This window comes from Balaenoptera acutorostrata, chromosome 8 (assembly GCF_949987535.1).
Source record: "Balaenoptera acutorostrata chromosome 8, mBalAcu1.1, whole genome shotgun sequence".
In the NCBI taxonomy this organism is placed as follows: Eukaryota; Metazoa; Chordata; class Mammalia; order Artiodactyla; family Balaenopteridae; genus Balaenoptera; species Balaenoptera acutorostrata.
Genome location: NC_080071.1, coordinates 30182245 through 30198882, shown reverse-complemented (window position 1 = coordinate 30198882; position 16638 = coordinate 30182245). Strand labels below are relative to the sequence as shown.

Sequence of the window (16638 nt, the reverse complement as noted above, 5' to 3'; positions counted from 1 at the left end):
AAGTTAATCAAAGTGCAACCAATATTTCCTCAGATATTCTTAATACTTACATGCATAGAAAACATAGTTTTTTTTTTTTTAAATTTTTTTATAGCTACTTTATTTATTTATTTATTTATTTTTGGCTGTGTTGGGTCTTCGGTTCGTGCGAGGGCTTTCTCCAGTTGCGGCAAGTGGGGGCCACTCTTCATCGTGGTGCGGGGACCACTCTTCATCGCGGTGCGCGGGCCTCTCACCATCGCAGCCCCTCCCGCTGCGGGGCACAGGCTCCAGACGCGCAGGCTCAGCAGCCGTGGCCCACGGGCCCAGCCGCTCTGCGGCATGTGGGATCTTCCCAGACCAGGGCTCGAACCCGTGTCCCCTGCACTAGCAGGCAGATTCTCAACCACTGCGCCACCAGGGAAGCCCCGAAAACATAGTTTTTATATAAAATTTGTAATTCATATATACTTTCACTATAAAAATACTAGGATAAATGTATATTGGTAATAAAAACTATGACTACTCATTAATTTCATGAGGATGTACAACTACTATTACTAACTAAACTGAGTTGTATACACTTCCCAGATAAATCAGTGTGAAACCTGTAACACTAGAAACAAAACCTATTCAAATAGTAATTTTCCTACTGTAAAACACTCATTTCTTAAGTGTGGAAGGGTTAAGGTTTTCATTATTCTATTAATAAAGAATGCTAACTTGGTGAATGTTTTTTGCACACCACTTTATATACTCAAGTCTCACTTTCACCAATTTAACCTACAAAGAAACACTCCGCAGTTTCAAAGCAGTCATGTACTAACTTCTCCCAGCACCATCTATCAGACCCTAGAAAAACTGATGATCTGGGGGATCTCCTGAATTCCAGATTTTGTATTCTTATAGATGAAAGAAAACTTTTACCTCTAGAAGAGCGTCGGCTGAATCATGGAGACAGAGGACTAGGGTCCCTACTCGGGCCATGTTGTTGACATATGAAAAGGTAATCAAAAAAATAGATACAAGGTGATGCAGGAACATAACGCCAAAGTCCTGGGAAGGAGAAGACACAGGCATGTTAGTTAGGACTTCGCAGCAATGCAGCTTTTCCATTCATCTATTCAACCATTCATCCAATAATTTTAAGGCTCTCTATGGGCCCAGCACTGGGAACACTAATGTGAGTAAGAGATAGTTCCTACACTTTTGAGAGTTTACTGAGTCCTGAGAGGGAAACACAGGATACCAGTGACTGTGGAAAATGTGATCAACACCAGGACTAAGGCCAAATCATAAAGGGTGTTTTGTATTAAGCCAAGGAATCTGAAGCTATAGGAGAAACTGCCATAGGATTTGGTGAATGAAAAATATTGCCTGCCATATCAGTAAACAAAGGATGTTGCAGCCATCAAGCCATCACATTACAGCCTCCCCTAGAGTGAGCCCTGAGGAAACTCAGGATGGAAACAGGATGCCCCCCATCTAGCAGTCAGCTGCTGCAGCCACCCCTGACAGTGTACCCTGAGGAGACTCAGGATGAGAAAGCACAGGATACTGGCCCCAGATAGCTGAGGTGCAGACCAAAGGAATGACTCCAGGGAGCCCAGACTCTTGCATCTTCCCATACATAGAAAAGAGCTAAATTCCTTAACTTGAGGTATCTGGTTTTCTTTAATTAACAGTAATCTTTTGATGTTCCAACTACCTGGTGTTTGTTGCAAAAAATCCTATATATTCTGGCTCCCCCTTTGTCTCGTCGGAGCAATCTCTCAGAGCGATTGGAGATGCTCTGTCCCCAGCTTAAGGACTCAGTTTTGTCCGTCATTTATTTGACGATTTGAGAATTATGTTTTATTACATAATTCTCAACTTTTAGGTTGCGCATTTTTTTTCAGTCGACAGATTTTAAGCAAAGAAAGGTACTACTTGGATTTGTACTTTAGGAAAATCTTTTGGGTAGCAGTGCAGGTCCAACTAGACCACGTCTCTGACTATGAGTGGCTGGGGATTTGGCATCCTTCTCCTGGAATATGCCCAATGGGATGTTAAAATAAGAATCATAATATGTTGGCATTTCTGATGGGTCCTACACAAACAAGCTCTCAATTTTAACCATTATCCATCTACAGTCATTAGAAAAAAATAATTGGCAAAAGTAATGGTAAGCTGGCCATCCTCATTTTGGTCACCTTCAAGGGAGCTGCTTCTTGGCCCATGTGAAAAGATCATCTTTCTCTGGTACTGATTTATCTCCTGGCCACCTGGTTTATTGTAACATGGAATTTCTGTTGCTCAGAAATGCTGTCTCTCTTACTGATATTTTTACTCTTATTTAATCTGAATTTCTCCCAGAGTAAACTTGAACTTCTCTGGGGCTTAAATGCCAGGACTAGCCCTAATGATGATCTACTTGAAACCATGGAGAAAGAGGACTACTCTCTTATGGGCCATTCATGTAGAGATAAATTAGCCAAAATGAGACGCATATTTTGCAACTGAGAGAGAGAGAAAAAGAGAGCACGTGTGTGCACACATACATACTCTGTTGATGTCAAACAGTTTGGGGTCTGAAAGGTCAACTATGATGACTTTTAAATGGTTTTAAAACATTGAAACAATATTTTTTGTTTAGATCCTGAAGGTAACTAATGATAATCTGTAAGTAATGAAATATTGCTCCTATTAGGTCATTTTTCCATTTATTTCATTGTATAGCTCCCATATTGAAAAAATTTCCAATTATTTGATTTTAATTTATATAACTTAAACCTAAAAAGCTATGGATTTTTCTACTGTTTAAATTCCTGTACTACAGAACTCTTTAAGAATATCATTTTATATTTTATAAAATCAAGCTTTAAATGACAATGATGAAATAAAGTTAAATGGGTATATTTAAAAAAACACACACAATGTTTAAATGGTTCTGTATACACTTTGGTGAACGTGTCCAGAGGTTACTTTTCTGCCTTGGAAAGTGCCAGACATTTACTGATAACCATATTGATTTATTACTAGGATAAACAATGCATTAGTTTCTTAAATAAGGTCGAATAATTTTAAAAATGAAGTACAACTATTTCTCTTATTTTCAATTAACCTAGTCTCCGTGTTGCCATGATGGTGAATACCATTGTTGGCAGAATCATCTGTCTTGCATTAATTCATTCTAATGGCCACAGTAGAACTACAGTACCAAGTTGTGTGAACTCCTGCTGCCTGCTGACCTACCACTATACTCCTTCCTCCAGACCCACATTTGCATCTAGTTCTCAGCTCACTGGCAGAGAGAGATGAAGACCATGCTCTGAGTTTATTTAATCAGTGATTATGGACAGACTCAACTTACCAGTTTTACCTACTTCTCTTGATTTTCTCTGATGTTTTTGTAGTCTCTAGGATTTTCCTAAAGCATTAGAGTTGAACAATACCAAAATGCCTAAGGCATACAAGAAAAATTGCTTTGATAACGTTTCCCACGGGAAGATGAAATCTCTTCACTATAGGCTGTTATCAGAAATGTATCACCTGGCGTAGAGTGATCTACCAGACAATAGCTACTTCAAAACAATGGATCAATTAAAGTGGAGCTAACCTATCAACTGATATTTTATACTGTCTCATAAACATAATTAAATAAAAAGACAGAGTGCTAATTCAACAGTTCAGTGAGTTTATATTCGCCCAGGCTGAATACACAGATTTTAAAGTCTAACTAGCTGAGTACCTAACCAGAACAATACTTTCCACATTTCTCATTGTTTAGCCGTAAATGATTGCTCTTGATTCACTGAAAGAGAAGAGGTTTTCTCGATTTAATTTTAAAATGAATAAACATAAATTGATTAAAACACTTATGGAGGATTAGGGCCATTTTATAATTAAGTTTCCTAACATGTATCTGATATATATGTCAATAAATAAAACAATGCCCTTGGCAATACAGCAAGGCTGCCCTAAAAACAAAAGCCTTATTTTTCAGACAAAGTTTGCTTTGTGAAGATGATTTTTGCATATAAATCCCCTGGTCCTAGAAAACGTTTATTACTGAGGGGCTCAGAGCTATGCTCATTGCAGAAGACCAATTTTCATTATACTGTCATATCTGTATGAATATGAAAAGCATGAATAATGGATTTTGTCTTTTATACTTCTGCTTCAGAAAGCATTATACACAATGAAATACCTTTAATAAAATCCCTGCAATCATTATTTTTTGTTACTCTCATTCCCTCACCCTGACACATTTTTTTGAATAGGCAGTGGATCTGGTCCAAATAACAGTTTTAAAATGAATTGTCAATTTAGACTTTATCAGTGCATGGTGGGAAATGCCCATCCTCATGTTTGTTACTGCTGAAAGTGACTGGGTACAGGCAAGCTGCAGGAAGCTTAGCATTTTAGGCTGAGAATATTTTCTTCCATTTTCAGTAGCATCAGTTAGGTAGAGATTGTGATTTCTTGTTGGCCCTCATATTGAAGACGGATCCCAAAGTCCTTAGACAAAATTGACGACTGGCCTGGCTACCTGCATCAGCGGTCCCCAACCTCCTGTCATTCTGCCATATTGTTTCTGGATACATTCATAGCTCTAGTCAAGGGGTCCTTCTACATTCCCTGCCTGATATTTACCCCGACCCCAGCCCTCATTCCAGTGGCTTCTCCTATGTTAATTATCAGAGACAAGGGAAAAAAATAGATATGGACTTGACTCAAGCACAATTAGAATAAGCCTAAAATGAAAAGATTCAAGGAAAAGCCATTCATTTTAATACCAGACGTTGGTAAGAAAACGCTGTTTTTTCCTGAGTATATTTCTGAATGACATTTAGAGAACCCAGAACAGAGTCTCAGTCTGCTCTGTGTAGCTTCCACATCAGAAACTCGTAGGTGCAAGTAAACCTGTAGCTACTTGGGCTCGCTCCATCCCCAACTCTTAGAATGAGAATCGGCATCCTTAACTCAGTTCTCCAGGGGAATTCTCTGCACAATAAAATATCGGCATCAAAGGGCCAGAGAGGTCACCCTCTCATTAAGACATAAGTCTGATGTTCTATATGATGCAACTCCATTTGCAATGGTCAGGCTGAAAGAGGCTTTGAAATAATACTCTGTTTTCAGGAAGCACCAGAAATTCACCTTGATATACATATTTTTATGAAAGCAAAATTAACTCTATTCTCATTTTTAAAAAACTCACTACAAATAAGAAACTTGTTCTCTAAATTCTCATTTGCTGGATAAAGTATTCACAATTTTATGCAGTTTCTTTTAGGAATCATCTTCGCAACAAATAAAGAAAAGCACTGGTGAACCTTCTCAAAAAGGAATAAGAAGACCAAGATTTTAAGTGATGGCTGATTTAGATGCTCATGTATGGTGAAAAATATGACATACCACTAAAGTGCAAGACAAAGAAAAGACTCTTCTTTCTTGGATGCAAATGACATGTGCCAGCTTTCCCAAATTTAATAAATATCATAAATAAATATCATTAATAAACGTACTCTAACTCATGAACAGAAATCAGGTAATACCAGGTTAACCATTTAACAGATTTTCAAACTCTCTGTGAAACAGAGGGACAGAAACATAATTTGAAACTGATTTCATTTTATGGCAACTATAGCAGTAATAGAAATCTCTCATTTCTGTTTGTTTTGTTTTTTTAAAAAAACAGCTTTCTTATTTGAGTCTTCAAGGTACAAAGAAATTAGCAGGACTTTGAACAGAGTAACATGCTCTTTTTTTTCTAGAGATCAATAATACTCTCCCTATTTCTCCCCTTGCGGTTGTGCAACCTGGGGGTAAAACTCAGAATGTTGGGGAGCAATGTGGCTGTGCAGGAAGTGTACTCCAAGCCTGTAACTTGGCAACGTACAGGGGAGAGTGCCCACTCAGGTTCCACCTCCACACCAGAACGAACACACACGGAGATGGAGAGAACTTCAGATAAAACTTACATGTGACAAGAATTTAAATACTTTTCCCATTGAGAGAATATGAAAATATAATAGATTTTCAACCTTTGGCTATGGATAGCTAAAGTCCTGACTAAGAGTATGAACATATATATATATATATTCCTCTTAAAAAGCAAAGAAACAAAAGACTACAAAACTGTCCGGGTTGTAAAGACAATGACTGCAATGAAAGTATATTCAGAGTGATTTATAAAAATCAGTTGATTCTGATTTGCCCCATATTAGGCAACTTGAAAATTATACCTTTCTCTTACCAGCGCATGACGCAAGGAGTTCACATGATGTATGTAAATGTAAATGTCAACCTTTGGGTATCTGCAATCTCCCACATTTACTTGGTTATTACATTTTTAGCTGGCCTTGAGTTTTGGCTCACTCTAAAGAGAACCAGTTAAATGTGCCATTTAAAGAAAGGTATTTCAAATAACAAAGTTCTTCAAAACTTGTAACTAAAATTCACTTTCATTCTCATGTATAGCCTATGCACTCTGGTGTAAATATTTATGGGAAAATCTGGAAATGGATGAAAAAGTGTGATTTATTTGGGAAACGTTTAATTATAAAGTAGAGGAGTCCTGGCAGGAATGATTCAATTATCCCATCTCTAAAAGCAGTCCATGAATAAAACCTCATTCACACAAAATCTAAAGTCCAATTTATTTTTACACTTTTTTTCCCCCAATAGACTAGATTGTTCACCTCTGGGCCTAAATATATACAGATTTAGGTCCTTGAGGGAGATAACTGTCCCCTACAAATATAATTCTAAAAATAGTAAGTGCTAAGAAATTAATTGGTTAAAGACTTTAAACTTGCTACTGTTACTATCAAAATGTTTAAAAAATATGTACTGATGTGATGTGAGTATCTCTACTAGCCATTCTCAAAGCTGACATCCTCACTGTTCACCACATTTGCGTGTCTAGGTGACTCAACTTTAGAGCAGAGAAAGACACACTATGGCCCCCAGGCCAAATCTGGCCTTCATTTGGTTTTGTAAATAATGTTTTATTAGAACACAGCCATCCATTTGTTTAATTATTGTTTATGGCAGTGTTCTTTTTTTTTTTTTTAATTAATTTATTTATTTTTTTTATTTTATGGCTGTGTTGGGTCTTCGTTTCTGTGCGAGGGCTTTCTCCAGTTGCGGCAAGCGGGGGCCACCCTTCATCGCGGTGCGCGGGCCTCTCACCATCGCGGCCTCTCTTGTTGCGGAGCACAGGCTCCAGACGCGCAGGCTCAGTAGTTGTGGCGCACGGGCCTAGTTGCTCCGCGGCATGTGGGATCTTCCCAGACCAGGGCTCGAACCCGCGTCCCCTGCATTGGCAGGCAGACTCTCAACCCCTGCGCCACCAGGGAAGCCCCATGGCAGTGTTCTTGCTACACTGGTAGAGTTAAGTGGTTGCAACAGAGACTACACAGCCTCCAAGTTTAAAGTATTTACTAGCAGGCCCTTTACAGAAAAGTTTGACGAGCCCTGCCTTAGAGCCACATCAAAAGGCATATGGGAAACTCAGCCATGTAATCTGAGATGTGGCAATTGCATAGGCTCAAGGCTGGCTGGCTTCATCACATTTTCTTCAGATACAGAATATGTAAGAGATTTAATGTTCACAGCTATTCAGAAGTAACCCATTAAGTATTACTTTCAAAATTCAGATAAATCATTTTAAAAAAAAGAGTTTTGGCAGGTATCTCCATCAAAATTCTCATGATAAACTATAACTACAACTTCAAGATCATTTTAAAATCGAGGAGCTTCTTCAGAAAAAGCTTGAGCTTTTGTAAAAACAAGAGCTGTCTGTCCAGATGCAATATATTACTCTCTCTACTGCTACATGTGCCATTACTTCAGAGCTTCTGGGAACATACATAAATGAAATAAAGAACTTCTGTGTAAGCAGTGTTTACCCAATCTTTCTCCCGTGTAACACTTGTGGTGCATTTTAAGATCAAGAAGTCATATAATCTCATCTACTATGAATTATTTAGCTGATATTTAATCTTTAATTGATTTTATTACTGTGGAAAAAGATGCAATAAAATTTTATTTGCACAATAGAAAACAGTAAGACAGTGCCACCAATTCCCTCCCACTGCCTGGCCAGAGCTCAGAACTTAATTTGCAACTCCCTGGAGTCCTCCTCCCTGCTTTCCTTTCCTCTTACCATTGAAAGTACACTCTCCAAATGCACTCTGCTTTCAAATGATGTAGCTATTTTCCTTAATTATACACACGTCTTTTTTCTCATTGAATCTTTGTATTGAGATGTTCTCCGTAACAACAAGTCTTGCCAAATTACAAGCTCCAGGAGTTGAAGGCCTTTATATACATCATCTGGGCTCTGTTTAAACTACTCTTGGGGCTTCCCTGGTGGTGCAGTGGTTAAGAATCCGCATGCCAATGCAGGGGACACGGGTTCGAGCCCTGGTCCGGGAAGATCCCACATGCTGCGGAGTAACTAAGCCCGCGAGCCAGAACTACTGAGCCCGCGTGCCACAACTACTGAAGCTCGCACGCCTAGAGGCCGTGCTCCACAATAAGAGAAGCCACCGCAACGAGAAGCCCGTGCAACACAACAAAGAGTAGCCCCCGCTCGCCGCAACTAGAGAAAGCCCGCGCGCAGCAACGAAGACCCAACGCAGCCAAAGATAAATAAATAAATTTTTAAAATTAAAAAAATAAATAAACTACTCTTGGCCCAGCCACACTACTTTGTACAGCTTTTAATGCCAGAAGGGTCACTTCTGAGACATTTAAAATATACTCAACATAACAGTGTTAAGTGATACGCAGGTTAACAAACTTTATTCTCCTTTGTTTTCAGGAGGAAAAAGGCAAGGGCAACACTTGATACGAAGTAAACCCATTCAGGTTGAAAACGTCCGGAATGATCAGTAGGGGGCAGACGGTGTTCAACTAAAATCAGAACTATCCCAGGACGCAAAAGCCATCATCCTCATATCTACTGTAACGCCCTTGGGGTCCCAAATGACAATAGGCCATCAAGGTCTCAACTTGGTGCTTTAGATGGAAGATGGAAAAAGTCTCCTTTAGGTCAGCCAGGTTGGGATTATGTTGTTAAATTGTCAGGAGGGGTTCCGGGAAACTCTTATTATTGTCATCAGTCTTATCTTCTCTCTTCTAATCCCTCTTCCTTCAGCTGCTGGAGCTCCCCACCTCCCTTCACAGACAGAACTCTACGTGCAGAATTCACTTGCCAACTTTCTTGTCCCCATGCAGGCCTCTGGCCCTTCAGGTTTTTTTTTGTTTTTGTTTTCCTGGATGGAATGCTTGTGTATTCTCTCCTTTTCTCCAAGCCCCACTCCAACTTGACTACCTGGTGAACTTCTATCTACCCTGAGATTTGCCTACTAATTCTCAGGCTTCAAAGATTCTGACACTGAGATTTATTCTCAACAACCTCCACATAAGGTAAGTACTCTTCGAACGCCATTTATAAAGAAACTGAGGCACAGAAAAGCGACGTAATTTTTTCAGAGTTACACAGTAAGGACAGGCTACAGGCAGGTCTGCATCCAGTTCTGTGTGATTCCAGAGCTCAGACTCCGATCACAGTGGGCTGCTTCTCAGAAACAAGCACAGGAGGAAACACAACAATAAGGAATGGGGCAGTGAAAGAGGACACTTTTTTCTTTTTTTTAACATCTTTATTGGAGTATAAGTGCTTTACAATGGTGTGTTAGTTTCTGCTTTATAACAAAGTCAATCAGCTATACATATACATATATCCCCATATCTCCTCCCTCTTGTGTCTCGCTCCCACCCTCCCTATCCCATCCCACTAGGTGGACACAAAGCACCGAGCTGAGCTCCCTGTGCTATGCAGCTGCTTCCCACTAGCTAACTATTTTACATTTGGTAGTGTATATATGTCCATGCCACTCTCTCACTTTCTGACTTACTTCACTCTGAATGACAGACTCTAGGTCCATCCAACTCACTACAAATAACTCAATTTTGTTTCTTTTTATGGCTGAGTAAAATTCCATTGTATATATATGTGTCACATCTTCTTTATCCATTCATGTCGATGGACACTTAGAGGTTGCTCCCATGTCCTGGCTATTGTAAATAGTGCTGCAATGAACATTGTGGTGCACGTCTCTTTCTGAACTATGGTTTTCTCAGGGTATAGGTCCAGTAGTGGGATTGCTGGGTCGTATGGTACTTCTATTTTTAGTTTTTTAAGGAACCTCCATACTGTTCTCCATAGTGGCTGTATCAATTTACATTCCCACCAACAGTGCAAGAGGGTTCGCTTTTCTCCACACCCCCTCCAGCATTTACTGTTTGTAGATATTTTGATGATGACCATTCTGACCGGTGTGAGGTGATACCTCACTGCAGTTTTGATTTGCATTTCTCTAATGATTAGTGATGTTGAGCATCCTTTCATGTGCTTGTTGGCAATCTGTATATCTTCTCTGGAGAAATGTCTGTTTAGGTCTTCTGCCCATTTTTGGATTGGGTTGTTTGTTTTTTTTGATATTGAGCTGCATGAGCTGCTTGTAAATTTTGGAGATTAATCCTTTGCCAGTTGCTTTGTTTGCAAATATTTTCTCCCACTCTGAGGGATGTCTTCTCGTCTTTTTTTGGTTTCCTTTGCTGTGCAAAAGCTTTTAAGTTTCATTAGGTCTCATTTATTTATTTTTGTTTTTATTTCCATTTCTCTAGGAGGTGGGTCAAAAAGGATCTTGCTGTGATTTATGCCATGGAGTGTTCTGCCTATGTTTTCCTCTAAGAGATTTATAGTGTCTGGCTTTACATTTAGGGCTTTAATCCATTTTGAGTTTATCTTTGTGTATGGTGTCAGGGAGTGTTCTAATTTCATTCTTTTACATGTAGCTGTCCAGTTTTCCCAGCACCACTTATTGAAGAGGCTGTCTTTTCTCCACTGTATATTCTTGCCTCCTTTATCAAAGATAAGGTGACCATATGTGCGTGGGTTTACCTCTGAGCTTTCTATCCTGTTCCATTGATCTATATTTCTGTTTTTGTGCCAGTATCATACTGTCTTGATTACTGTAGCTTTGTAGTAAAGTCTGAAGTCCGGGAGCCTGATTCCTCCAGCTCCGTTTTTCTTTCTCACGATTGCTTTGGCTATTCAGGGTCTTTTGTGTTTCCATACAAATTGTGAAATTTTTTGTTCTAGTTCGGTGAAAAATGCCACTGGTAGTTTGATAGGGATTGCACTTAATCTGTAGACTGCTTTGGGTAGTAGAGTCATTTTCACAATGTTGATTCTTCCAATCCAAAAATATGGTATATCTCTCCATCTGTTTGTATCTTTAATTTCTTTCATCAGTGTATTATAGTTTTCTGTATACAGGTCTTTTGTCTCCTTAGGTAGGTTTCTTCCTAGGTATTTTATTCTTTTTGTTGCAGTGGTAAATGGGAGTGTTTCCTTAATTTCTCTTTCAGATTTTTCATCATTAGTGTATAGGAATGCAAGAGATTTCTGTGCGTTAATTTTGTATCCTGCTACTTTACCAAATTCATTGATTAGCTCTAGTAGTTTTCTGGTAGCATGTTTAGGATTCTCTATGTATAGTATCATGTCATCTGCAAACAGTGACAGTTTTACTTCTTCTTTTCTGATTTGGATTCATTTTATTTCTTTTTCTTCTCTGACTGCTGTGGCTAAAACTTCCAAAACTATGTTGAATAATAGTGGTGAGAGTGGACAACCTTGTCTTGTTCCTGATCTTAGTGGAAATGGTTTCAGTTTTTCACCATTGAGAAAGATACTGGCTATGGGTTTGTCATATATGGCCTTTATTATGTTGATGTAAGTTCCCTCTATGCCTACTTTCTGGAGTTTTTATCATAAATGGGTGTTGAATTTTGTCGAAAGCTTTTTCTGCATCTGTTGATCATATGGTTTTTATCCTTCAATTTGTTAATATGGTGTATCACATTGATTGATTTGTGTATACTGAAGAATCCCTGCATTCCTGGGAAAAACCCCACTTGATCATGGTGTATGATCCTTTTAATGTGCTGTTGGATTCTGTTTGCTAGTATTTTGTTGAGGATTTTTGCATCATTGTTCATCAGTGATATTGGCCTGTAGTTTTCTTTTTTTGTGACATCTTTGTCTGGTTTTGGTATCAGGGTTATGGTGGCCTCATAGAATGAGTTTGGGAGTGTTCTTCCCTCTGCTATATTTTGGAAGAGTTTGAGAAGGATACGGGTTAGCTCTTCTCTAAATGTTTGATAGAATTCGCCTGTGAAGCCATCTGGTTCTGGGCTTTTGTTTGTCGGAAGATTTTTAATCACAGTTTCAATTTCAGTGCGTGTGATTGGTCTGTTTATGTTTTCTATTTCTTCCTGGTTCAGTCTTGGAAGGTTGTGCTTTTCTAAGAATGTGTCCATTACTTCCAGGTTTTCCATTTTATTGGCATACAGGTGCTTGTAGTAATCTCTCATGATCCTGTGTATTTCTGCAGTGTCAGTTGTTACTTCTCCTTTTTCATTTCTAATTCTGTTGATTTGAGTCTTTTCCCTTTTTTTCTTGATGAGTCTGGTTAATGGTTTATCAATTTTGTTTATCTTCTCAGAGAACCATCTTTTAGTTTATTGATATTTGCTATTGTTTCCTTCATTTCTTTTTCATTTATTTCTGATCTGATCTTTATGATTCCTTTCCTTCTGATAACTTTGGGTTTTTTTGGTTGTTCTTTCTCTAATTGCTTTAGGTGTATGGTTAGGTTGTTTATTTGAGATGTTTCTTGTTTCTTGAGGTAGGATTGTATTGCTATAAACTTCCCTCTTAGAACTGCTTTTGCTGCATCCCATAGGTTTTGGGTCATTGTGTTTTCATTGTCATTTGTTTCTAGGTATTTTTTGATTTCCTCTTTGATTTCTTCAGTGATCTCTTGGTTATTTAGTAGTGTATTCTTTAGCCTCCATGTGTTTGTATTTTATACAGTTTTTTCCCTGTAATTGATATCTAGTCTTATAGCATTGTGGTCAGAAAAGATACTTGATATGATTTCTATTTCCTTAAATTTACCACGGCTTGATTTGTGACCCAAGATATGATCTATCCTGGAGAATGTTCCATGAGCACTTGAGAAGAAAGTGTAATCTGCTGTTTTTGGATGGAATGTCCTATAAATATCAATTAAGTCCATCTTGTTTAATGTATCATTTAAAGCTTGTGTTTCCTTATTTACTTTCACATTGGATGATCTGTCCATTGGTGAAAGTGGGCTGTTAAAGTCCCCTACTATGATTGTGTTACTGTCGATTTCCCTTATTATGGCTATTACCGTTTGCCTTATGTATTGAGGTGCTCCTATGTTGGGTGCATAAATATTTACAATTGTTATATCTTCTTCTTGGATTGCTCCCTTGATCATTATGTAGTGTCCTTCTTTGTCGCTTGTAATAGTCCTTATTTTAAAGCCTATTTTGTCTGATGTGAGAATTGTTACTCCAGCTTTCTTTTGATTTCCATTTGCATTGAATATCTTTTTCCATCACCTCACTTTCAGTCTGTATGTGTTCCTAGGTCTGAAGTGGGTCTCTTGTAGACAGCATATATACGGGTCTTGTTTTTGTATCCATTCAGCCAGTCTATGTCTTTTGGTGGGAGCACTTAATCCATTTACATTTAAGGTAATTATCGATATGTATGTTCCTATTACCATTTTCTTAATTGTTTTGGGTTTGTTATTGTAGGTCTTTTCCTTCTCTTGTGTTTCCTGCCTAGAGAAGTTCCTTTAGTATTTGTTGTAAAGCTGGTTTGATGGTGCTGAATTCTCTTAGCTTTTGTTTGTCTGTAAAGGTTTTAATTTCTCCGTCAAATCTGAATGAGATCCTTGCTGGGTAGAGTAATCTTGGTTGTAGGTTTTTCTCTTTCATCACTATAAATATGTCCTGCCACTCCCTTCTGGCTTGCAGAGTTTCTGCTGAAAGATCAGCTGTTAACCTTACGGGGATTCCCTTGTATGTTATTTGTTGTTTTAACCTTGCTGCTTTTAATATTTTTTCTTTGCATTTAATTTTTGATAGTTTGATTAATATGTGTCTTGGTGTGTTTCTCCTTGGAGTTATCCTTTATCAGACTCTCTGCACTTCCTGGATGTGATTGACTATCTCCTTTTCCATATTAGGGAAGTTTTCAACTATAATCTCTTCAAATATTTTCTCAGTCCCTTTCCTTTTCTCTTCTTCTTCTGGGACCCCTATAATTTGAATGTTGGAGTGTTTAATGTTGTCCCAGAGGTCTCTGAGACTCTCTTCAATTCATTCTTTTTTCTTTATTCTGCTCTGTGGCAGTTATTTCCACTATTTTATCTTCCAGGCCACTTATCTGTGCTTCTCCCTCAGTTATTCTGCTATTGATTCCTTCAGGAGAATTTTCAATCTCATTTATTGTGTTGTTCATCATTGTTTGTTTGCTCTTTAGTCCTTCTAGGTCCTTGTTAAACGTTTCTTGTATTTTCTCCATTCTATTTTCCAAGGTTTAGGGTCATCTTTACTAGCATTACTCTGAATTCTTTTTCAGGTAGACTGCCTATTTCCTCTTCATTTGTTTGGTCTGGTGGGTTTTCACCTTGCTCCTTCATCTGCTGCGTATTTCTCTGTCTTCTCATTTTCCTTAACTTACTGTGTTTGGGGTCTCCTTTTCGCAGGCTGCAGGTTCGTAGTTCCCGTTGTTTTTGGTGTCTGCCCCCAGTGGGTAAGGTTGGTTCAGTGGGTTGTGTAGGCTTCCTGGTGGAGGGGACTGGTGCCTGTGTTCTGGTGGATGAGGTTGGATGTTGTCTTTCTGGTGGGCAGGACCGCATGCAGTGGTGTGTTTTGGGGTGTCTGTGACCTTATTATGATTTTAGGCAGCCTCTCTGCTAATGGGTGGGGTTGTGTTCCTGTCTTGCTAGTTGTTTGGCATGGTGTTTCCAGCACTGGAGCTTGCTGGTCGTTGAGTGGAGCTGGGTCTTCGCGTTGAGACAGAGATCTCTGGTAGAGCTCTCGCCAATTGATATTACAAGGGGCTGGGAGGTCTCTGGTGGACCAATGTCCTGAACTCGGCTCTCCCACCTCAGAGGCTCAGGCCTGACACCCGGCCAGAGCACCAAGACCCTGTCAGCCACATGGCTCAGAAGAAAAGTGAGAAAAGAAAAAAAAATGAAAGAAAGAAAAAAGTAATAAAATAAAAAATTATTTAAATAAAAAAATAATTTTTTTAAAAAAGAGAGCAACCAAACCAATAAACAAATCCACCAATGATAACAAGCACTAAAAACTATACAAAAAAAAAAAAATGGACAGACAGAACCCTAGGACAAATGGTAAAAGCAAACTTATACAGATAAAATCACACAAAAGTATACACATACACACTCACAAAAAGGAAAAAGAAAAAAATATATATATATATTAAAAAAAAAGGAAGAGAGCAACCAAATCAATAACCAAATCTACCAATGATAATAAGCTCTAAATACTAAACTAAGATAAACATAAAACTAGAAACAAATTAGATGCAGAAAGCAAACCCCAAGTCTACAGTTGCTCCCAAAGTTCACCGCTTCAATTTTGGGATGATTCGTTGTCTATTCAGGTATTCCACAGATGCAGGGTACATCAAGTTGATTGTGGAGATTTAATCTGCTGCTCCTGAGGCTGCTGGGAGAGATTCCCTTTCTCTTCTTTGTTCGCACAGCTCCTGGGGTTCAGCTTTGGATTTGGCCCTGCCTCTGTGTGCAGGTTGCCTGAGGGCATCTGTTCTTCGCTCAGACAGGACAGGGTTAAAGAAGCAGCTGATTAGGTGGCTCTGGCTCACTCAGTCCGGGGGGAGGGAGGGGTACAGATGCGGGGCGAGCCTACAGTGGCAGAGGCCAGCATGATGTTGCAACAGCCTGAGGCGCGCCATGTGTTCTCCCGGGTAAGGTGTCTGTGGATCTCGGGACCCTGGCAGTGGTGGGCTGCACAGGCTCCCAGGTGGGGAGGTGTGGAGAGTGACCTGCACTTGCACACAGGCTTCTTGGTGGCTGCAGCAGCAGCCTTAGCGTCTCATGCCCATCTCTGGTTTCCACGCTGATAGCCGCGGCTCGCGCCCGTCTCTGGCGCTCGTTTAGGTGGTGCTCTGAATCTCCTCTCCTCGTGCACCCCGAAACAAAGGTCTCTTGCCTCTCCGGCAGGTCCAGACTTTTTCCCGGACTCCCTCCCGGCTAGCTGTGGTGCACTAGCCCCCTTCAGGCTGTGTTCATGCAGCCAACCCCAGTCCTCTCCCTGGGATCTGACCTCTGAAGCCCGAGCCTCAGCTCCCAGCCCCAACCTGCCCCAGCGGGTGAGCAGACAAGCCTCTCGGGCTGGTGAGTGCTGGTCGGCACCGATCTTCTGTGCGGGGATCTCTCCGCTTTGCCCTCTGCACCCCTGTTGCTGCGCTCTCCTCCGTGGCTCCGAAGCTCCCCCCTCTGCCACCCGCAGTCTCCTCCCATGAAGGGTCTTCCTAGTGTGTGGAAACTTTTCCTCCTTCACAGCTCCCTCCCAGAGGTGCAGGTCCCGTCCCTATTCTTTTGTCTCTGTTTTTTCTTTTTTCTTTTGCCCTACCCAGGTACGTGGGGAGTTTCTTGCCCTTTGGGAAGTCTGAGGTCTTCTGCCAGCATTCAGTAGGTGTTCTGTAGGAGTTGTTCCACG

General features: G+C 39.9%; 1 protein-coding gene across 3 annotated transcripts in view; it reads right to left on the bottom strand.

The window, feature by feature from the left end:
- CERS6 (ceramide synthase 6) overlaps window positions 1-16638 on the bottom strand; it is a 319455-nt gene that overhangs the window by 54107 nt on the left and 248710 nt on the right. For all 3 annotated transcript variants that reach the window (XM_057551143.1, XM_057551145.1, XM_057551144.1), the window contains exon 7: window positions 907-1035. In XM_057551143.1, the coding sequence (XP_057407126.1) occupies window positions 907-1035 (129 nt within the window). The remainder of the gene's footprint in view (window positions 1-906; window positions 1036-16638) is intronic.